Below are 24916 nucleotides of genomic sequence, written 5' to 3'. Positions count from 1 at the left end.
TTCTCATGATGGCAAGCTGTTACTAGTGGGGTACTGCAAGGATCAGTGCTGGGGCCACAGCTGTTCACAACCTATATAAATGATTTGGATGTGAGGACAATGTAATATTTCCAAATCTGATGATACAAAACTCGGTGGGAATATAAATTGAGGAGGTTGCAAGAGGCTTCAAGGGGACTGGACAGGCTAAGTGAATGGGCAAGAACATGGCAGATGGGATATAATGTGAATAAGTGTGAAGTGATGCACTTTGGTAGAAAAAACAGAAAGACAGAGTACTTCTTAAATGGTGAGAGGTTGAAAAGTGTAGATGTCCAAACGAACTTGTGTGTCTTTGTTCATGAGTCACAAAAAGGTAACATGCAGGTGCAGCAAGCAACTGGGAAGGTATAGGAACATAGGAGCAGCAATAGGCCATTCAGCCCATCGAGCCTGCTCTGCAATTCAATACAATCATGGCTGATCATCCATTTCAATGCCTTTTTCCCACACTATCCCCATTTCCCTTTATGTCATTGGTATTTAGAAATCTGTATATCTCTGCTTTAAACATACTCAATGACTGAGCTTCCACAGCCCTCTGGGGTAGAGAATTCCAAAGATTCACAACCCTCTGAGTAAAGAAATTTCTCCTCATCTCAGTCCTAACTGGCTTCCCCCTTGTTTTGAAATGGTGTGTTCTGGTTCTAGACTCCCCAACCAGGGGAGAGATCCTAACCTGCATCTACCCTATCTATCCCTTTCAGTATTTTGTTGATTTCATTGAGATCACTTCTCATTCTTCAAAACTCTACAGAATACAGACCCAGTTTTTCCAATCTCTCTTCATAGGACAGTCCCGCCATCCCGGGAACAAGTCTGGTGAACCTTCATTGCCCTCCCTCTATGGCAATCATATCTTCCCTAAGGTAAGGGGACCAAAACTGCACACAGTACACCAGGTACGGTCTAACCAAGCTTCTAAACAATTGAAGCAAGACTTTGCTACTCCTGGACTCAAATCCTCTTGCAATAAAGGCCAACATACCATTAGCCTTCCTAATTGCTTGCTGCGCCTGCATGTTAGCTTTCAGTGATGTATTGACGAAGACACCCAGGTCCCTTGGTACATCTACATTTTCTAATCTCTTACCATTTAAGAAATACTCTGCACATCTGTTCCTCCTATCAAAGTGGATAACCTCACATTTCCCAGCATTATATTCCATCTGCCATGTTCTTGCCCACTCACTAAGTCTGTCCAAATCCCCTTGAAGCCACTTTGCATCTTAACCCACATTCCCATCTAGTTTTGTGTCATCTTGGGAATATTATATTTGGTCCCCACATCCAAATTATTGATATATATTGTGAACAGCTGGGGCCCAAGTACTGATCCTTGCGGTACCCCACTCGTCACAGCCTGCCAATGCAAGAATGATCCGTTTATTCCTACACTCTGTTTTCTGCCTGTTAACCAATCCTTAATCCATGCCAGTAAATTGCCTCTTGAAAATCCAAGTATACTACAACTACCAACTCTCCTTTATCAATTCTGTTAGTATAAAAAACTCCAGCAGGTTCGTCAAACATGATTTCTCATCCATAAATACATGTTGACTATGCAAGAATTAGATCATTATTATCCAAGTGTCCATTTATCACATCCTTTAGAATAGATTCTAGCATTTTCTCTACTACCAATGTAAGGCTAACAGGTCTGTAGTTCCCTGTTTTCTCTCTCAGTCCCTTCTTAAATAGTGGAGTGACATTTGCTACCTTCCAACTTGCAGGAACCGTTCCAGAACCTAGAGAATAGTTGTTTGGTAGTAAAGAACTTGAGTACTGCTGAAAACAGAAACATTTTGTCAAAGCTTTTCGTCTTGCACTTATCAGGAAAAGTCACAAGAATACAACTGTAAGGGAAAGCAACAAATTTATACTGTATGAAAAGAGAGTGCTGATTGGTTGGCAAGTGGACTCCGATTGGTAGAGGCCTTGCCATGGAGAATGCATCATTCTATCAATGCCAGTCTGATGCTAAGCGTCTCGGTCATAAGTCCCAAAGACTGGCGAATCGTATCAAACAACATGTCCCTTCTGCTGTTCACAATGGACAAGGCACAGGCCGTACCCAATCAGCCTGTGCTTGCAAAACTCAAAACAGAGCGTCCAACATTAGATATGATTCTGCGATTGGACGATATTTGCTAAATAACCTACAGTGTGCTAAGAACTATGCTGACAATCAATTTAAGATAGTTGGGCTTGCAGTGTGGCGCATTTGCGGGTACTGGAAGCTACATATATCAATGCACAGTTCCCTGTTCTTTGCAGACATAAAGAACATGTATACACATTGCGCCTGTTTCAGCTGAACAAAATAAGTGACAGCCATTTGCTGGTTCATTCTCCATGGCAACGCCTTAACTAATCAGAGTCCACTTGCCAACCAATCAGCACTCTCTTCTCATACAGTATAAATTTGTTGCTTTCCCTTACATTGGTATTCTTGCGAATTGTCCTGTTGAGTGCAAGACAAAAAGCTTCAACAAAATGTCTGTTTTTAGCTATAATCTATAGAATTTAGGAAGATGATCACCAAAGCATCCAGTATCTCCATAGATATCACTTTCAACACTCTGGGATGTAGAATATCAGGTCCCGGGGACTTATCAACCTTCAGCCTAATTAATTTCTCCAATACAACCTTCTTACTAATACTAATTTCCTTCAATCCTCCATTCTCCCTTGTGCCTTGGATCTCTAATTCTGGGAGATTTCTTGTATCTTCCTCAGTGAAGACAGACACAAAGTAATCATTTGGCTTCTCTGCCATTTCTCTACTCCCCATTATAAATTCTCCTGACTCTGCCTATAATGGACCCACATTTGTCTTGGCCAAACGTTTCCTTTTGACGTAGCTACAGAAGCTTTTGCAGTTCTTTTTTATGCTTTTTGCTAGTTTACTTCCATATTCTATTCTCCCTTTCTTTATAGGTTTCTTGCTCCTCCTTTGCTGTATTCTAAAATACTCACAATCCTCAGGTTTACTATTATTTCTGGCAACTTTAAAGACTTTTTCTTTTAATCTTATATGATCCTGAACTTCCTTTGTTTGCCAAACTGCTGTTTCTTTTTGGGTTTTTGTGCCTTAAAGGAACGTAAAGTTGCTGTAAACTATGTAATAATTCTCTAAAGACTATCCATTGCCTATGTACTGTCATACCTTTAAAGTAGTTTCCCAATCAACCTCAGCCAATTTGCCCCTCATACCTTCATAATTTCCTTTGTTCAAATTTAAAACCTGGCTTCAGATTGAACTACCTCACTTACAAACATAATGTAAAATTCTATCATATTATGGTCACTCATCCCTAAAGGTTCTTTTACAACAAGATTATTAATTAACCCTTTCTCATTACATAATATTAGATCTAAAAAAGCCTGTCCTCTCGTCGATTCCTCAACATACTGCTCTAGAAAACCAGCCCTAAAACACTCCAAAAACTCGTCCTCCACAGCATTAGTGCTCTTTAGGTTTACCCAGTCTATATGCAGACTGAGATCACCCATGATTACTGTATTACCCATGCTGCATGCTTCTCTAATCTCCTGATTTAATACCATGCCCCACACTACCACTACCATTTGGTGACCTATAAACAACTCCTACCAATGTTTGCTGTCCCTTGCTGTTTCTTAGCTCTGCCCAAACAGATTCCGCATTTTGTTCTTCCGATCCGAGATCTTCCCTTACTAATGTACTGATTCATCCCTTATCAGTGCAACACCACCTCCTTTTCCTTTTTTCCTCTCCTTCTCCTTGGGCGGCACAGTGGCGCAGTGGTTAGCACTGCAGCCTCACAGCTCCAGGGACCCGGGTTCGATTCCGGGTACTGCCTGTGTGGAGTTTGCAAGTTCTCCCTGTGTCTGCGTGGGTTTTCTCCGGGTGCTCCGGTTTCCTCCCACAAGCCAAAAGACTTGCAGGTTGATAGGTAAATTGGCCGGTATAAATTGTCACTAGTATAGGTAGGTGGTAGGGAAATATAGGGACAGGCGGGGATGTTTGGTAGGAATGTGGGATTAGTGTAGGATTAGTATAAATGGGTAGTTGATGTTCGGCACAGACTCAGTGGGCCGAAGGGCCTGTTTCAGTGCTGTATCTCTAATTCTGAAATGTCGAATATCCTTTAATATTCAGTTCCCAGCCTTGGTCACCCCGTAGCCACATTTCCTTAATGGTGGCAAGAGCTGCGCCCTCATGATGGTCAAGTTGTGGAAGATGCAATAGACTGTTATGAATTGGTACACCCATGCCAACAAGTACTGGAAGGCTCCCTCCCAGCAATCCAGGCAGCGGAACCATTCCTTTCGCACTTCAATAGTTTGCTCGATAATGTTCCTCGTGGCAGCAAGTTTCTCATTGTAAGAGTGCTGGCCATGTGCGATGGAATTGCGGAGAGGAATCATCAGCCAGTTGTAGAGCAGATAGCCCTGTCACCGAGGAACCACCCTCAAGTGGCTGGAAGATTGGTGGCACAGTGGACTGGTGCATGATGAACATATTATGACAACTGGCAGGATAGCAGGCATTCACCAGAATGCTCAGCGTGGTCACCCACCAACTCCACATTAAGTGAGTGGCACCCTTTGTGACTGCAGTACAACTTAGCATTCAGTTGCGACGCCTGCAAAGCTGCATGTGAGAGTCCGATTGCATGCTGCACAATGGGAAGCCTGTTATCCTGGCAAAGCCATGTGCACACTCCTCCTGCTTCTCTCTGTTTAGAGAGCAGACAATGAAGTTCCCTCTCCTTGTATACCGAGCCTCTGTGACCTCCTGGATGCAGTGACGGATGGAAAACTGAGATATTTGTTATGTCACCTTCTCCAGCCTGGAAGGATCTGGTGAAAAAAATTGATGGCCACGGTCACCTTGATTGCTACTGGCAGTGCCATCCTCACCCTGCTCTGAGGCTGTAGGTTTGGTTCTGAGGTGGCACAGTTTTAGCTTTCAGTTTGAGAGATACAGCACTGAAACAGGCCCTTCGGCCCACCGAGTCTGTGCCGACCATTAACGACCCATTTTATACAAATCCTACACTAATCCCATATTCCTGTCACATCCCCAACTGTCCCTATATATTTCCCTACCATCTACCTATACTAGTGACAATTTATAATGGCCAATTAACCTATCAACCTGCAAGTCTTTGGCATGTGGGAGGAAACCGGAGCACCCGGAGGAAACCCACGCAGACACAGGGAGAACTTGCAAACTCCGCACAGGCAGTACCCAGAATCGAACCCGGGTCCCTGGAGCTGTGAGGCTGCGGTGCTAACCACTGCGCCACTGTGCCGCCCCACCTCATTAGTGAAGCACAACTGCCGAACACACTGCTCCCGGTTTAGGTGTAGGTAATAGAAGTGCGCCCTGAAGACCCTAGGTGGGTAAAGTGTACTGCTGAGAACCCTCCTCGTCCTCTGACAGCAGCTTGTCTTCTTTGCTCCATCGCCGTCTAAGGCTACAGCCCATGGGGGAACTGCAACAATAGCCCCCATGACTGGGAGCAAGTGGTGTACTTAGAGGCCTTCCAGTAACAACCAATGCCTTCCCAACATTCAGCACCATTCCCTGCAGTCTTTACCAACTTTTCAGAACCCTTCTAATAACTCAATACTCTTACATACTCTGCAGAGCCATAGATAGTAATAAGCAACTAACCGGCAAGTTGGAGGAATCCCTTTAAATAGCATTGATGGTGGGGGTGGGGGTGGGGGTTCTTGTGCAGCTGAACACATGTGCAGCTGTGCATGTTCATGAGAGGGTATTAATTGGAAAGACGAGGTCTAAAATGGCAGGTCATGCATCAAATCAGCAATAGACTCTGCAAAATTCTAACGCACACACCTAATGCCCGTGCTATCACCCTCAACATGGCAAGTGGCGTGGGCTGTGCTGCAACTGGTCAGGAGTGGCACGAACACCCCTTCCCACCTCAAACACCCATAGTGCTGCAACTACTGGTGCTACAGAGCCGAACTTTGCAGCCCAGGTCTTCTGATCAGTATGATTCATTTCTTTAAAATGGTTGCCACTAGCACTTTTTAAGTTAATGCCAATCGAACAATTTAGACTAATGTTTTAGAAATTTTCTGCGATAACTGTTAATAACCAAAAGGTGAACTAAGGTTTGTGTTTGGATATGCTACCTGCTTTGGATTCTGTCACTATTCAAATTGGTTTTATAGGCTATTTAAGGTGTCACCAGTAGGGTTAGCATTGCAACAGGTAGAAATGGGCCAGAATTTTATTCCAATTTTGCGGGTCACAGCGGCTGCACCTGAAACGGATACCACTTCCATTTGTGAGTTAGGTGGCCAACTGCAAGTGATCTCGCAGCAGCTGGCCAACTAAAGAATGTGAGATGTGGGGGCTGTTCAATTAAGCAGCATGAGGCATGGGGGCCATCCAATTTGGGGCACAAGGCAGCAACGAGGTCAGCATCAGCTGAAGCCATTGCAGGTGTAGGCACAATTTCTAAACAGCTGCCAGCTCTGCATTCGTTGCTGCCCGAGCAAAGGACTTCTTCCTGTTCCAGGTTCCTTGCGTTGTGCTGCCTATGTCCGCTGGGCTGTCCAGCTACTGCTGCCTTGAGTTGTCCTGTTCCTGCTGCCCTGAGTTGTGCTGCTGCCTCCCCTCACTGAAGGCTCAAAACAACCAAAAAGCTCACCAAAAAGCACCACCAATAATGGCAGAAGGAAGACTGAAGTTGGCCCCGAGTTTCAGTGATGCCTCCCTGCAGGTTCTCCTCCAGGCTGCAAGGGCAAGGCAAGAGGTCCTCTTCCTAAGGGATGGGAGGAGAAGAGGGCCCCGCCTGACCAAGCAAGCCCGAATGGAGATTGCAGAGTAGGTCAACAGTCGTGGGATCACCCCCAGAATCTAGCTCCAGTGTCGAAAGCCCATCAATTACCTTATTTGGACTGCCAAGTCGGGTACTCCATAACTCTTTTCCCTTTGGCGTTTTCATGTGGTAACCCAAGAGGATTTGGCTTGGTGCTGAAGGAGTCATCACCCAGTCAGTGGCAAAGGGGTGAGACAGCAGCATATCCTGTCAGAGGAATGGCTGTTTCTCAGTAAGAGACGCACATTGGTCTATGCTGACCCCTACAAGGTCCCTTGTGTGATCATATGCAGGTGGCATCCATGTGCCCCCATCATAGGCTGCTGGGCACCCACCAGCATAGACGGTGTGCTAGTCTCCATGTGCAATATAACAGGCTTCCTTTTTGTGCTTGCAGGAAAAGACAACACACATTAAAGAGAGGGCCAAGACTGGCTGAAGGCTCACGTACCTCCATATTCTCAAGCCCATGGAGGAGCCGGCCTTGGAGTTGGCAGGCCACCAGGGTGGCTGCGCAATCACTGATGGCAAGACAGGGATGCCAACCCAAGAGGGTGAGTCAACGAGTGTGGGTACACAAGGGTGCACCTCAAACACAGAAGACTTAGAGCCCATGTGACTACATCCAGTAGACCACTCGGGGTGCCAGAGATGGACACAGACCTGCATGCCATCGCCTTGGTCATGAGCTCAATGCAGCAGTTGCAGGCAAGAGGGGGACGAGGCAGCTGGATTCTTCACCAGGTTCTCACTCTGCTCAGGTGAGCAGGGAGGTACAAATGTGGCTTGCAAGGGGGGAGGAGCAGCTGGCTTCCACTTCTGGGGGCTCCTCTCAGGGTGATTCTAAAGTGGACAGCGGCTCCACAGCCCCTCTGCCAGTGGTTCCATCGCCTCAAAAAGCCACGACAACGTAGGGCCCTGGAACTGTGTAGGAGCCCCTCAGTATGCAATGGCCCTCCAGGATGCAAGCAGCCAGAGGGCAGCTGCCAAGGTCATCTTAAGCCACAGGGCAGCACGTTCAGCAGCCTGCCTTCACCTTAGCTGTAAGCACAGTGGTGGAACCTCGTAGGAGTACCTCTGAGAGCACCTAGTTGCACTTGGGGGTCATAGGTGATTTAAATATCTGGATGTTAAGTTTCCTCTCTGGAGTAGGCCTCAATAAATCTTTCACTCAATCTTCCTGCTTCTCATTCTAATTCTTAGTGCCCTGTGAGATCGTATCTACGCCCTCCATCCCTCAATGGGCTTGAAGTGGTGGACTAAGACGTGTCCATTCAGCTCCTCAGCCTTGCCACTGTGTGCTGTGCACTTGGGTGATGTTGCCTCCTTCATTTGGCACTCCATCAGGGCTGATTATAGGTAGGCTTTATTGGAATGTTTCTGAAAGGGCACAAGGATCAGGAAAATGGCTATGTATTACTGAGGCTCAGGATGCCCTTGTGCATATCTCATTTCACCTTGCCTGTGGTCCAAGGGGTTCCTCATCTTGCATTGCCTGGTCAGCAGGCTCCTCCACATCTTCATCGTCAGAGGAGACATTACGACCAGCGATGTCCTCATTGTTCAACGCTTCCTTCCCTCTGCAGGGCTCGGCTGTGCAGTGCACAGCAGACTGCCACGATATGCGAGACCTTTGCTGGGGCATACTGAAGGGCTCCTCCAAATCGATTAAGGAACCTGAACCACATCTTCAAAAGCCCAATAGCCTGCTCAATTGTTGCTCGAATTGTCCCGTGGCAGGTGCCAAACCTCTCCTCTGCATCCATGCTTGGTTTCCTCACAGGTATCAGTAGCCGTGCCTTTAGTGAGTAGTAGTCTCCAAGTATGCATCCCTGAAGGCTTGTGGGAGAGCTGGAAAAGCTATGGGACCTGGGACTGACCGAATATATATGAGTTGTGGCTGCTTCCCCAGAACCGTGCACGCACCTGAAGGTTCCAATTTTAGTGGTTGCAGACCAGTTTTATATTAAGCAACTGGGCGCCCTTCATGTTGATGAGGGCCGCAGGTTGGCCCGGGGGAGCCTTGATGGCCACGTGTATGCAGTCAATGACACTTGGCACCTGGGGGAATCCAGCAGTGGCCCTGAACCCGATGGATCACTGCGCCTGCCTTTCCAGATCTGTGCAGTATCGCATGCAGTCGCCAGCCCCTTGAACATGGCATTGGTCATCTGCTTGATGTATCGATGGGCTACAGACTGGGAGATTTCAAGCATGTCCCCAGAGGATCCCCGGAATGTCTGAAGGCGTAGAAGTTGAGAGCCATGGAGATCTTAAGAGCCACTGGCAATGGGTGTCCACTAAACCCCATCAGTCTCAAACCTTTCTGCAGCATGACGCAAAGATCAGTAACAGCCTCCCTGGAGAGCCGCATTCTTCGTCGACACTGCTGCTCAGACATTTGCAGAAAGTTCAGCCTTGGGTGGTAGACTGTCTCCTGGGGATAGGCTCTTCTGTGCACACATGACTGATGGCGTGCCCCTCTGGGCCGTGCCCGCCCTGAGGCTGGATCTCTTGATGGTTGAGAGATTGATAAAGTGCCCCCGCCAGTGCCTGGACCTCCCTCCCTCCCTCTGAACTGCCCCTCCTGAATGGGGGCCATGAGGCCTGGGCGAATGAGGCCCATGGCAGGAAGCCTCTCTCTGAATCCCAGGCTTACTACCAGGATGGCACCCATTCCCCGCCCCCCCAGGCACCCAAACCAGCCCATGAGTCCTATCTTCGGGGCAAATGCCACTGTGACCCTGGCCATATGGCCCCACACTCCCGGCCCCTTCTCCCCGATTCTGCCGATGTTTGCCAGTGCCCTTTGCACACCATCCTTCTTGCCATTGTACGCTGGCTCTCCCAGTGGTTTCGTTGGACAGCCAGCACTTAGCCCCCACTTCCTTCCGTATCCTGCTTTGCTGCCACCTCAGGCGAGGCTCCGAAGTCCGAAGTCTCCGACCACCGCTGATAAAAGCAGACCTCTAACTTAGAAGCCCGGTAAAATTCCAATCACGGTGTCTGAAATTAGCAGTAGTGTAGTTTAACTTCCAGTTTTACCTTTAGCTTTATTTATATAGTTTTGGCTGTCAAATTATATCTTTTGTTGTAGTTTTTAATTTTGCTCCAAATAAAAGTAAATTCGAAGAGAAGATACAATAAAATTAAAAATTCCTCGACTCCACATCGATTGCACTACAGAGTGACAAAAAGCCTGCACACCAGCCACACCACTGACAGCTGTCTCCCTCTGACCATTCTACTCTACTGACAATTTCACTGCAAACTGAGCACACTCAATTCAACATCACTTCCTGCTAGATCTGAACATATGTTATAGTTTTAGTATTTGATCGCACAGCAATGTTTTTTGCTCATTTCTTTTCAATTTTCTTCTGAATTTTAATGCTAGTTTGTTTTTGTTAAACTTATAATGAATAAAAAGAAACATTTTAATATTCCATACCTAAAAAGACTTAACTTGAATTGATCAACAATTGGATGCATTAACCATCACCATCTTAAAACAATCTGCTGAAAATTTTTATTAGATGTTTGTAAACAGATGAAAAATTGTGCATCTGCTGAGGAGATGACCCGACCAACTTACAAATTATGTCTGTTTTATTTTTAAATAATTTTAAATATTTTATTTTTAAATATTTAAAAAACGGTACAAGACTTTGTGAAAACTGCATTGCAGAAATTCTCACTGTGTGATTTACCTGTGGTTATGTGCCCTGTTCTAAACTACTCCAGCAGTCAAGAGTATAGTGCTGTATAACTAAGCTTTTGAAAAAGGTTATTCTAAGAATTATACCCACTGAAAAAGCTTCCTGTAATAGAAATTGCATTGGCTTAATTCAGGTCAGTGACTTCTTCAGAGCTTATCTTTGTGCAAACACTGCAGGCCTTACCAGATTTTTCATTGGTGTCAGCAGCTCTTTGGAAGACTCTGCAAATTTACTGAAAGCTTCAGCCATTACTGACTCTTCATTACTTTGGAAATTAGCTACAAGTTTTTCCAGCTCATTCATGAATGCTTCCTGAAGGGATATGTCTTCTGCAAAAGTAGATAAAAAAAAGTCATTTCTGGACAACAGCTTGCATTTAACAACATAAGAACTAGGAGCAGGAGTAGGCAATTCAGCCCCTTGAGTCTGCTCCACCATTCAATACAATCATGGCTGATCTCATCTCGGCCTCAACTCCACTTTCCTGCCCGTTCTCCATACCCTTCAACCCTTTACTAATTAAAAATCTGTCTATCTCCTCCTTAAATTTACTCAATGTCCCGGCATCCACTGCACTCTGGGGTAGTGAATTTCAGAGACTCACAACCCTTTGAGAGAAGTAATTTCTCATCTTGGTTTTAAATCTACTACCCCTTATCCTAAAACTATGACCTCTTGTTCTAGATTGCCCCACCAGAGTAAACATCCTCTCTACGTCTACTTTGTCAATCCCCTTAATCATCTTATATATCTCAATTAGATCTCCTCTCATTTTTCTAAACTCTGGAGAGTAAAGGCCTAAACTGCTCAATCTCTCTTCATAAGTCAAACCCCTCATCTCTGGAATCAATCTAGCGAACCTCCTCTGAACTGCCTCCAATGCAACTACATCCCTCCTCAAGTAAGGGGACCAAAACTGTACACAATACTCCAGGTGCAGTCTCACGAATGCCTTGTACAGTTGCAACAACACTTCCCTACTTGTATACTCTATTCCTTCAGATATAAATGCCAAAATTCCATTTGCCTTCCTTATTACCTGCTGCACCTGCATACTAGTTTTCTGCGATTCATACACGAGAACACCCAGATCCCTCTGCACCGAAGCACTCTGAAGTGTCTCTCCATTTAGATAATAATTTGCCTTTCTATTCTTCTGACCAAAATGGATAACCTCACACTTATCCACGTTAAACTCCATCTGACAAATTTTGGCCGATTCACCTAACCTATCCATATGCATTTGTAAATTTCTTATTTGTTTATTGCAACTTACTATTGCACCTATTTTAGTGTCATCTGCAAATTTGGCTATAGTACCTTCTATCCCTGCATCCAAGTCATTAATATAGATTGTAAATAGTTGAGGCCCGAGGACCGAATCCTGTGGCACCCCACTAGTTACATCTTGTCAACCAGAAAAGGACCCATTTATCCCGACTCTGTTTTCTGTTGATTAGCCAATCCTCTATCCAAGCCAATAAATTGCCCCTAACCCCAGTGATCTTACCTTGTGTATTGACCTTTTGTGCGGCACCTTATCAAATGCCTTCTGGAAGTCCAGATATACTACATCTACAGGATCCCCATTATCCACTTTGCTTGTTACATCTTCGAAGAACTCTAGCAAATTAGTCAAACACGATTTACCCTTCATAATACCATGCTGACTCAATTTCCCAATGACAGATGTTAAACTAACTGGTCTATAGTTTCCTACTTTCTGCCTCCCTCCTTTTTTGAATAAGGGCATTATATTAGCATTTTTCCAATCCACTGGAACCTTTCCCGCATCCAAGGAATTTTGGAATATTATAGCCAATGGATCCACCATCTCCACTGCCACTTCCTTTAAGACCCTAGGATGTAGGCCATCAGGCCCTGGGGACTTGTCTGCCTTCAATCCCAATCGTTTGATCAGTACTTTTTCCCTAATGATGATTGTTCTAAGTTCCTCCCTTCCTATAACTCTGCATTACTTGTTACTATTGGGATGGTACTAGTGTCCTCCAGCGTGAAAACTGAGGCAAAATACTGATTTAGTGTCTCTGCCATTTCTGTGTTCCGCACCATTAACTCCCCAGTCTCATCCTCCAAGGGACCAACATTCACTTTAGCTACTCTCTTCCCTTCTATATACTGATAGAAGCTTTTGCTATCTGTTTTTATATTTTGTGCTAGTTTTCTTTCATAATTTACCTTTGCTCTTTTTATTACTTTTTTTAGTAACCCTTTGTTGATCTTTAAAAGTTTCCCAATCTTCCAGCCTGTCACTGGCCTTTACAATATGGCATGCCTTAGTTTTTGGCTTTATGTTATCCTTAACTTCCATGCTTAGTCATGGGTGGTTTTTCCCCGTCTTACAATCTTTCTTCCTCTCTGGAATATCTTTTAGTTGGAAGGATTTGAATATCTCCTTAAACATCTGCCACTGCTCATCAACTGTCCTACCTTTTAGTCTTCCTGCCCAGTCCACCAGGGCCAAATCTGTCCTCATGCCTATGTATTTACCTTTGTTTAACTCCAGAACGCTAGTGTGGGATTCCTGTTTCTCGCCCTCTAACTGAATTTGAAATTCAAGCATGCCATGATCACTTTTCCCTAGTGGATCCTTAACTATGAGATCATTAATTGATCCCACCTCATTACACAACACCAAATCTAGAATAGCCTGCTCCCTGGTTGGTTCCACAACATATTGCTCCAAAAAACAATCTCTAATACATGCAATGAACTCTCCCTCGAGGCTACCCTTGCCAATTTGACTAATCCAATCTATGTGCATATTAAAATCACCCATGATTATTGCCGTACCTTTCTTACAAGCCCCCAGTATTTCCTGGCTTATATTGTGCCCCACTGTGGAACTACTGTTTGGGGACCTATAGATTACTCCCACCAGGGTCTTCTTTCCCTTGATATTTCTTATTTCTACACAGACTGATTCTACGTCTTATCTCCAGTGCCTATATCATTTCTCACTACAGCACTGAGCTCTTCCTTTACTAACAAAGCTACACCACCTCCTTTTTCTTCTTGCCTATCCTTCCGAAATACTGAGAACTCTTGGATATTCAATTCCCAAACTTGGTTTCCCTGCAACTACGTCTCAGTAATCGCCACTAAATCATACCCATTCATCAATATTTTCACTGTTAACTCATTAATTTTATTCCAAATGCTTCATGCATTCAGATACAAAGCATTTAAGTTTTTTCTGTTATCAAATTTCCCTACTCGTGTACGATTCCTTGGTGCAACACGACATTCACACGTTCCATCCCTACTGTTTATATTCTGGTAACAATCAGCATCATGACAAACCTGCATTCCTACCTTCTCCTTTAGCTTTGACTTCCTAATTTTCCATATAACTAAACCGTCCCCCCACCCCCGCCCCGGACACTATTTAGTTTAAAGCCCTATCTACAGCCCTAGTTATGCGATTCGCCAGGACTCTGGTCCCAGCATGATTCAGGTGGAGCCCGTCCCATCGGAACAGCTCCCTCCTTCCCCAGTACTGATGCCAATGTCCATGAATTCGAACCCATTTCTCCCACACCAATCTTTGAGCCACGCATTTACCTCTTTAATCTTATTGACCCTGTGCCAATTAGCTCGTGGCTCAGATAGTAATCCGAAGATTACCACCTTTTTGGTTCTGCTTTTTAATTTAGCCCCTAGCTGTTCATATTCCCTTAGCAGAACCTCTATCCTCGTTCCACCTATATCGTTGGTACCTACGCGGACCACGATCTTTCCCCTCCCACTCCAAGTTCCTTTGCAGCCCAGATAAGATATCCTGAACCCTGGCACCAGCTAGGCAACACAGCCTTCGGGACTCTCGATCCTGGCCACAGAGAACAGTGTCTATGCCCCTAACTATACTATCCCCGATTACGACTACATTTCTTTTATCTCCCCCCACTTGAATGGCTCTCTGTACCACAGTGCTCATCCTCCCTACAGTCTCTGCTCTCATTCACACAGGGCGCAAGAATTTATTTAGCGTTATGACTGAGGTTGGAGGAGTGCACCCTCTAGTCCCACTACGCCACTGGTCACAACATATATTTAAAAATATTTTAACCAGTTATGGATATGGTCAATTATATACTTTTATCTATCTGTTTCAGAATACAAATCTACCAACCAGTTTCTTTAATAAACAACAAAATTATTAAATTATAAAACAAGACATTCAATAAAGATGCAAAGCTTATTAACACAGGATGAAATATGAAAGTATAAATATATTCCCTTCTAAGTAACCCAACACACACACACACCGGTTAAAGAAAAAAATAAAGATGCTTTCTCTGCAGGGATCAACTTTACAAAAACAAAAATACTTTGGCCAAATACTTGTTAATTTTTGAAGAAAAAAAAGTATAAGATATGAAATGTTCCAGATGACTTTCGGTCTGGCGTCCGGGTACCCGCAGATGGGTGTCACTAGACACATGCGTTTGCCACTTGAATCTTTTCAGAACAGTTCTGTTCAGGAGACGTCGAGGAGTAGTCTTGCAGGCTTTTCGGGAGAATTACTGCCTCAGTGGGCTCAGCTATCACACTGGATTCTCAGAAGATTTTTCAACACAGGTGGCAAAGGATGAGTTGGGTGGCCTCTCTCTTAGAAGGATACACGCCAACTGCCCATTCAAACAGTCCAAAATGAAACCCGAACTCCTGAGCCATAAACCCAGACATGTGGCTTCTCTGTAAACAACTGCAAAAGCCAGCAAGGCACCTGCTGTTTACTTAGCTTAAGACATGTGACTTCCAGTAGGTGTTTGTTTTTAAACAAAGTCCCAAGTGTCCTTCCAGTGATCCTTTAAAAAAAAAGTCCAGCATCTCCTCAGGTATTTTCCACAGTGTTTTAAAGACAAGTTCTCAAAAATAATAATAATGGAAGCAGGTTCATGACAATAGCACCTTTAATGTAGTAACATCAAGACTAGCTTACTGTAGCAACTTTCAGTGCTCATTGAGCCTCTTGTCTTCCAGTTTTCAGTGTTAATAGAATGATACAGCACTGAAACAGGCCCTTCGGCCCACCGAGTCTGTGCCAACCAACAACCACCCATTTATATTAATTCTACATTAATCCCATATTCCCTACCACATCCCCACCATTCTCCTCCACCTACCTACACTAGGGGCAATTTACAATGGCCAATCTACTTATCAACCTGCAAGTCTTTGGCTGTGGGAGGAAACTGGAGCACTCGGTGGAAACCCAAACGGTCACAGGGAGAACTTGCAAACACTGCACAGGTAGTATCCAGAACCGAATCCGGATCGCTGGAGCTGTGAGGCTGCGGTGCTAACCACTGCGCCGCCCCATTGATTAATCTCCATTGATTTCTTTAAAAATAGTTTAACTCACCACTGCTCACTCAAAATGTTGTGCTCTCAGATGTAGACAGCATGTAGTGGACAAAAGACATGAGCTCTAGTTACCAGAACTGGGCATTCATGAGAAATACCCACCATTTCCATGCATGTCAAGCAAATCACATTACAGTATCCTTTTTTCTGGTGTGAGGTGGAGGAGAAATAACAAGAATCATGTGCTAAATAAAATGGATATTCAGTATCATTGTTTGAGGTTTTTTTGTTTCTTCAACTCAGGGCTGCATTTTACAAGCTCGCTTCAAAGATCGTGGCCCGCACGCGTGGGCTTTACTCCGCAGAGCTGTCGCGATATTAAACGTGGGGGCTCATTTACATGGCCGGGGCGGACAGCTCCCCACTAACGTGGAAGGGACGGGCAGTCCGTCCCCAGCAACAGCCCTTCAATTTAATTAAAATTTTTAAAGAAACATGAGTGTAAAAAATTAAATAAAGTTATCCCGACCCTCTCCAACCCCCACCCCAACGACCATCAAATTTATTACTCACTCTTTACCCCCCAAAAAAAACTTATCTCGTGCTCCCGACCTTCCCCCTCCCAAATTTCATAAACTATGAACTTTACTTCTTCCCACCATCCTCTAGACCAATCAAAAAGGTTTGACCCCGGTCCTCCCCAAGCCCTGAAAACTTACATGCTCCCCGCTCCCCACTGGTGTTCCACTCAAGGTGCGGAAAGGCCAGCTGCTGCCACCAATATGGCACCGGGACTGACGGCGGGAGCAGTTAAGTATATAATTCATTACTTAAAACACATTTACATATTTAAATTTTGATGCCACTGCCAAGTGGCAGAGGGGCGTCACCATGAGGCCTCATCGCTGCCACCAGCAATATGGGGCCAGGCCTTCTTGGCATTGAGGCCCACTGCGGGCCTCTCCCAGAGGCATTTTCCAGGCATCCCCCCCCCGCCCGTCATGGCACCCAACATTGGGGGCTCGGTAAAATCCAGCCCTCAGCATCAGCATCAGAGGCTGGGATTTTATGAGTGCCGCGGTGTTCCCAACTGCGGGATCGGAAGTTGGCGTAGCTTCTGCTTCCACCGTATTTCCAGTTTCACATGCAGATTTTATACATAAATAAACCGTGTGGTGACAGGCATGGGAGACAAATGGGATCATATAGCGGGAGTGGCCTTTCATTGGTGGAACCTGCCGTCACTGGCCCAAGCACCATGATCCCACAGATATAAAATATTCTGTGCTTGCAGCCTCAAGGATAATCAGCCTTCCTTTCATGTAAGAATCTTCAGATTCAAATTTTGCTTAATTCAAAATGTTTTTGCCTCCCTTATTTTGTGAAAGTCACCACCAACTTCATATCATTTATTTTCCCTGCAGCAAAAGTGAGTCAGATGTCAGCCAGTACCCTCAATTTGCCTCACAGCTCCCCAACATTGACAGCCCTCATTCCTCCCTTTAGGTCCTTGCTAAATATTTTCACACTGTAATGCTATAATTCACCCGCCACCCCCGCAGCTGACAACATGCAGCTTTAGCATCAACAGCAACCATTCAACACGCTGGATGTTCCACTCCACCTTCCCGTGCTCCTCCATGCACCCGATCAACTTCACTCTTCCCTTCCCAGAGTACCCTGCCATGATCCACCATGTATCCCCCCACCATGCCTTTGCTGCCATCCCCTGAGAAGATTCACCCTTGCTGGCACCGAGCCGAGAGGGAAACATCCATTCCAATACTAGCCTGGAGGGAAACATCCATTCCAATGCTGATGTTAGCTTTGTAGATGAGTTGGAGAGAACAGCAAAGACCTGAGACTCAACTGCACAAATCCGATTGTTGCACACCACGACAAAAAAATCGTGAACTGCGTGGCACGGGCATAGCATTCGCCATTCACTTAATCAGGAAGGTAGGACTGAATTGTAACTATGCGTAGGGCAATCATTATTGAAATGAATGCAAAGCTGCAAATCTGCCACCACGCTGGGGGAACTCCGGAATGCCACAAACACGCTGCCGACTTAATTTCTCTAACATATCTCGCCGTCAGGAATCCTAAAAACACCTTGGCCACCACCCCCCCTGAATTATGTCAACCCGCACGTCACCAAATCTGCTCTGGCACAGCCCATAAATTCCACCCAGAGTTTCTAGCTCAGGGAAGAGCAATTTTATTTGTTAATCAAGCCCATGAGATATTGTGGTACCTGTGGTGATTCATTGCTTTGTGGTTTCAGCAGATGTTTGGTGTTACCATGCTGCTGCTAACTACTGCAGGATTTTGTAAATAGTTTATAACACAGGTTTAATGTAGCTTAAAACTGGCTCTGCACTGCCTCAAGAATGCCCCACAATTCACAGGAAATATGAAGTGCCACTCTGTCACTTTTTTAAAACTATAATCATGGAAGGCTGTTTATGATGTACTTCCAGTAATTTTGAGCCTGTGCATCACGACCAAATCATTCAATGTTAATTAACTCATACGGATGGTTTGAATATGTGGCATTCACAGCAACTCCAGGGAAAGCAGAACATGGGAAAGATTTACAAAATAAACCAAGAGCCTTTTAAACAGCATTGACTCATGGCCCTCCTGCCTTCGGCGCTATGGCGTTGGAAGTATGAATGAGAACGGGCAGAGACTGCTTGAGTTGTGCACCTATCATAACCTCTGCATCACCAACTCGTTCTTTCACACTAAACCCTGTCACCAGGTTTATTGGAGGCACCCAAGATCGCATCGTTGGCACCAACTGGACCTCATCGTCACAAGGCGAGCCTCCTTAAACAGTGTTCAAATCACAAACAGCTTCCAAAGTGCGGACTGCGACACCGACCACTCCCTGGTGTGCAGCAAGGTTAGGCTCAGACCAAAGAAGTTGTATCATTCCAAGCAGAAGGGCCACCCGCGCATCAACACGAGCAGAATTTCTCATCCACAGCTGTGACAAAAATTTCTAACTTCACTTGGAACAGCCCTTCAAAACACTCCCACAGGGGATGCTGAGACCAAGTGGGCCCACATCAGAGACGCCATCTATGATTCAGCAATGACCACCTACGGCAAAAGTACGAAGAGAAATGCAGACTGGTTTCAATCTCAATGAAGAGTTGGAACCTGTCATAGCCGCTAAGCGCATTGCACTGTTGAACTACAAGAAAGCCCCCAGCGAGTTAACATCCGCAGCACTTAAAGCAGCCAGAAGCACTGCACAAAGAACAGCCAGGCGCTGCACAAATGACTACTGGCAACACCTATGCAGTCATATTCAGCTGGCCTCAGACACCGGAAACATCAGAGGGATGTATGATGGCATTAAGAGAGCTCCTGGGCCAACCATCAAGAAGATCACCCCCCTCAAATCTAAATCAGGGGACATGATCACTGACCAACACAAACAAATGGACCGCTGGGTTGAGCACTACCTAGAACTGTACTCCAGGGAGAATGTTGTCACTGAGACTGCCCTCAATGCAGCCCAGCCTCTACCAGTCATGGATGAGCTGGACATACAGCCAACAAAATCGGAACTCAGTGATGCCATTGATTCTCTAGCCAACGGAAAAGCCCCTGGGAAGGACAGCATTACCCCTGAAATAATCAAGAGTGCCAAGCCTGCTATACTCTCAGCACTACATGAACTGCTATGCCTGTGCTGGGATGAGGGAGCAGTACCTCAGGACATGCGCGATGCCAATATCATCTTCTTTGGCCTCCGTATCGATGCTTCAGGCGGGATAGAGAGGGAGGTAAAAGGGGTGGAGGAGTTGCATTACTGGTCAAAGAGGATATCACAGCTGTGCTGAAGGAGGGCACTATGGAGGACTCGAAAAGTGAGGCAATATGGACAGAACTCAGAAATAGGAAGGGTGCGGTAACAATGTTGGGGCTGTACTACAGGCCTCCCAACAGCGAGCGTGAGATAGAGGTACAAATATGTAAACAGATTATGGAAAGATGTAGGAGCAACAGGGTGGTGGTGATAGGAGATTTTAATTTTCCCAACATTGACTGGGATTCGCTTAGTGTTAGAGGTCCAGATGGAGCAGAATTTGTAAGGAGCATCCAGGAGGGTTTTCTAGAGCAGTATGTAAATAGTCCAACTCGGGAAGGGGCCATACTGGACCTGGTGTTGGGGAATGAGCCCGGCCAGGTTGTTGAAGTTTCAGTAGGGGACTACTTTGGGAATAGTGATCACAATTCCGTAAGCTTTAATATACTCATGGACAAAGACGAGAGTGGTCCTAAAGGAAGAGTGCTAAATTGGGGGAAGGCCAACTATACCAAAATTCGGCAGGAGCTGGGAAATGTAGATTGGGAGCAGCTGTTTGAAGGTAAATCCACATGTGATATGTGGGAGGCTTTTAAAGAGAGGTTGATTAGCGTGCAGGAGAGACATGTTCCTGTGAAAATGAGGGATAGAAATGGCAAGATTAGGGAACCATGGATGACAGGTGAAATTGTGAGACTACCTAAGAGGAAAAAGGAAGCATACATAAGGTCTAGGCGGCTGATGAAAGACGAAGCTTTGAAAGAATATCGGGAATGTAGGACCAATCTGAAACGAGGAATTAAGAGGGCTAAAAGGGGTCATGAAATATCTTTAGCAAACAGGGTTAAGGAAAATCCCAAAGCCTTTTATTCATATATAAGGAGAAAGAGGGTAACTAGAGAAAAGATTGGCCCACTAAAGGACAAAGGAGGAATGTTATGCTTGGACTCAGAGAAAATGGGTGAGATTCTAAACGAGTACTTTGCATCGGTATTCACCGAGGAGAGGGACATGACGGATGTTGAGGTTAGGAACAGATGTTTGATTACTCTCGGTCAAGTCGGCATAAGGAGGGAGGAAGTGTTGGGTATTCTAAAGGGCATTAAGGTGGACAAGTCCCCAGGTCCGGATGGGATCTATCCCAGGTTACTGAGGGAAGCGAGAGAGGAAATAGCTGGGGCCTTAACAGATATCTTTGCAGCATCCTTAAACACGGGGGAGGTCCCGGAGGACTGGAGAATTGCTAATGTTGTCCCCTTGTTTAAGAAGGGTAGCAGGGATAATCCAGGAAATTATAGACCGGTGAGCCTGACGTCAGTGGTAGGGAAGCTGCTGGAGAAGATACTGAGGGATAGGATCTATTCCCATTTGGAAGAAAATGGGCTCATCAGTGATAGGCAACATGGTTTTGTGCAGGGAAGGTCATGTCTTACCAACTTAATAGAATTCTTTGAGGAAGTGACAAAGTTGATTGATGAGGGAAGGGCTGTCGATGTCATATACATGGACTTCAGTAAGGCGTTTGATAAGGTTCCCCATGGCAGGCTGATGGAGAAAGTGAAGGCGCTTGGGGTCCAAGGTGTACTAGCTAGATGGATAAAGAACTGGCTGGGCAACAGGAGACAGAGAGTAGCAGTAGAAGGGAGTTTCTCAAAATGGAGACGTGTGACCAGTGGTGTTCCACAGGGATCCGTGCTGGGACCACTGTTGTTTGTGATATACATTAATGATTTGGAGGAAAGTATAGGTGGACTGATTAGCAAGTTTGCAGGCGACACTAAGATTGGTGGAGTAGCAGATAGTGAAGGGGACTGTCAGAGAATACAGCAGAATATAGATAGATTGGAGAGTTGGGCAGAGAAATGGCAGATGGAGTTCAATCAGGGCAAATGCGAGGTGATGCATTTTGGAAGATCCAATTCAAGAGTGAACTATACAGTAAATGGAAAAGTCCTGGGGAAAATTGATGTCCAGAGAGATTTGGGTGTTCAGGTCCACTGTTCCCTGAAGGTGGCAACGCAGGTAAATAGAGTGGTCAAGAAGGCATACGGCATGCTCTCCTTCATCGGACGGGGCATTGAGTACAAGAGTTGGCAGGTCATGTTACAGTTGTATAGGACTTTGGTTCGGCAACATTTGGAATACTGCGTACAGTTCTGGTCGCCACATTATCAAAAGGATGTGGATGCTTTGGAGAGGGTGCAGAGGAGGTTCACCAGGATGTTGCCTGGTATGGAGGGCGCTAGCTATGAAGAGAGGTTGAGTAGATTAGGGTTATTTTCATTAGAAAGACGGAGGTTGAGGGGGGACCTGATTGAGGTGTACAAAATCATGAGGGGTATAGACAGGGTGGATAGCAAGAGGCTTTTTCCCAGAGTGGGGGTTTCAATTACTAGAGGACACGAGTTCAAAGTGAAAGGGGAAAAGTTTAGGGGGGATATGCGTGGAAAGTTCTTTACGCAGAGGGTGGTGGGCACCTGGAACGCATTGCCAGCGGAGGTGGTAGATGCGGGCACGATGGAGTCTTTTAAGATGTATCTAGACAGATACATGAATGGGCAGGAAGAAAAGAGATACAGAACCTTAGAAAATAGGCGACATGTTTAGAGAGAGGATCTGGATCGGCGCAGGCTTGGAGGGCCGAAGGGCCTGTTCCTGTGCTGTAATTATCTTTGTTCTTTGTTCTTTGTTCTTATCTCGAGAGACAATGGGTAAGTGCCTGGAGGTGGTCAGTGATGTGTGGAGCAGCGCCTGGAGTGGCTATAAAGGCCAATTCTATAGTGACAGGTTCTTCCACAGGTGCTGCAGAAAAATTTGATTGTCGGGGCTGTTACACAGTTGGCTCTTCCCTTGCGCCTCTGTCTTTTTTCCTGCCAACTGCTAAGTCTCTTCGACTCGCCACACTTTAGCCCCGCCTTTATGGCTGTCTGCCAGCTCTGGCGAACGCTGGCAACTGACTCCTATGACTTGTGATCAATGTCACAGGATTTCATGTCGCGTTTGCAGACGTCTTTAAAGCGGAGACATGGACGGCCGATGGGTCTGATACCAGTGGCGAGCTCGCTGTACAATGTGTCTTTGGGGATGCTGCCATCTTCCATGTGGCTCACATGGCCAATATCATCACCCTCTATAAAAACAAAGGTGACTGCGATGACTGCAACAACTACCGTGGAATCTCCCTGCTCAGCATAGTGGGGAAAGTCTTTGCTCGAGTCGCTCTAAACAGGCTCCAGAAGCTGGCTGAGCGCGTCTACCGAGGCACAATGTGGCTTTCGTGCAGAGAGATTGACCGTTGACATGCTGTTCTCCCTTCGTCAGATACAGGAGAAATGCCGCGAACAACAGATGCCCCTCTACATTGCTTTCATTGATCTCACCAAAGCCTTTGACCTCAGTCTCTTCAGACTACTCGAAAAGATTGGATGTCCACCAAAGCTACTAAGTATCATCACCTCATTCCATGACAATATGAGAGGCACAATTCAACATGGCGGATCCTCATCAGACCCCTTTCCTATCCTGAGTGGCGTGAAACAGGGCTGTGTTCTCACACCCACACTTTTTGGGATTTTCTTCTCCCTGCTGCTTTCACATGCGTTCAAGTCTTCTGAAGAAGGAATTTTCCTCCACACAAGATCAGGGGGCAGGCTGTTCAACCTTGCCCGTCTAAGAGCGAAGTCCAAAGTACGGAAAGTCCTCATCAGGGAACTCCTCTTTGCTGACGATGCTGCTTTAACATCCCACACTGAAGAGTGCCTGCAGAGTCTCATCGACAGGTTTGTAGCTGCCTGCAATGAATTTGGCCTCACCATCAGCCTCAAGAAAACGAACATCATGGGCAGGACGTCAGAAATGCTCCAGCCATCAATATTGGCGACCACGCTCTGGAAGTGGTTCAAGAGTTCACCTACCTAGGCTCAACTATCACCAGTAACCTGTCTCTAGATGCAGAAATCAACACGCGCATGGGAAGCTTCCACTGCTATGTCCAGACTGGCCAAGAGAGTGTGGGAAAATGGCACACTGACACGGAACACAAAAGTCCGAGTGTATCAAGCCTGTGTCCTCAGTACCTTGCTCTATGGCAGCGAGGCCTGGACAATGTATGTCAGCCAAGAGCAACGTCTCAATTCATTCCATCTTCGCTGCCTCCGGAGAATACTTGGCATCAGGTGGCAGGACCGTATCTCCAACACAGTATTGTTGAGGCAACAGGCAGGACAATATCATACCCAGTTTAAATTTTTTCCTGATAAATAATTTGACACCTGCTTCCATTACAAATATGCAATGGCCTATAGGATACAATCAAGCTGCTGACATTTCTTTCATACAGTATCTTTTGCAGTAGGGGACTGGGTCCAAACCCCATATTAGGACTTGAAAAATTAATCAGAGACAGTCTTTTCAAAAGTCAGTAGTGTACTATTCGTAACATTTTCTAGCTATGCCAAGTGATATAAAATATGCCTAAGTATGATCAAAATAGAAAGTGCTGGAAATACTCAGCAGGTCTGGCAGCATCTGTGGAGAGAGAAGCAAAGTTAACGTTTCAGGTTTGTGACTTTTCATCAGAACTGGCAAAGGTTAGAAAAGAATTAGGTTTAAAGCAAGGGAAGGGGTGGGGAAGAGAACAAAGGGGAAGGTGTTTGATAGGGCAGCAGAAATTAAATAACAAAGCTGTTCTGGGACAAAAGCAAAGCGTGTGTTAATGGTTATGGTGAAAGACAAAACATTAGTCCAGAGAGACTGTCAATAGCGGAATAATGAGCAGCTCTGGCATGAAAAGCAGGCACATGGATAAAAAATAAACTATTAAAAAAAGGCCAGTCACGCTCTGAAGTTACTGAACTCAATGTTCAGTCCGCTAGGCTGTAGAGTGCCTAATCGAAAGATCAGGTGCTGCTCCTCAAGCTTGCGATGATGTTCACTGGAACACTGGAGTAGGCCAAAGACAGAAATGTTGGCATGAGAGCAGGGGGGAGTGTTGAAATGGCAAGCAACAGGAAGCTCGGGGTCATGCTTTCGGACTGAGCTGCTCATTATTTGTTTTGGTTTCAGATTTCCAGCATCTGTAGTATTTTGCTTTTATTATGATGACAAAAATAGCTCATTTTAGTTATGGTGACTAATTCAGATTCTAATCCAGT

General features: G+C 45.5%; 1 protein-coding gene across 5 annotated transcripts in view; it reads right to left on the bottom strand.

Moving 5' to 3' along the window:
- The window catches only part of unm_sa1614 (un-named sa1614), a 280473-nt gene that overhangs the window by 194104 nt on the left and 61453 nt on the right, over nt 1-24916 (bottom strand). For 4 of the 5 annotated variants that reach the window (XM_068048640.1, XM_068048637.1, XM_068048639.1 and 1 more), the window contains exon 3: nt 10790-10935. The exons of the other annotated variant lie outside the window; for it this stretch is intronic. In XM_068048640.1, coding sequence (XP_067904741.1) covers nt 10790-10935 — 146 coding nt within the window. The remainder of the gene's footprint in view (nt 1-10789; nt 10936-24916) is intronic. 5 annotated transcript variants of the gene reach the window in all.

Source organism: Heterodontus francisci, chromosome 16, assembly GCF_036365525.1.
Source record: "Heterodontus francisci isolate sHetFra1 chromosome 16, sHetFra1.hap1, whole genome shotgun sequence".
In the NCBI taxonomy this organism is placed as follows: domain Eukaryota; kingdom Metazoa; phylum Chordata; class Chondrichthyes; order Heterodontiformes; family Heterodontidae; genus Heterodontus; species Heterodontus francisci.
Note: the sequence above shows the minus strand (reverse complement) of the source record. Positions and strands in the feature narration are given on the sequence as shown.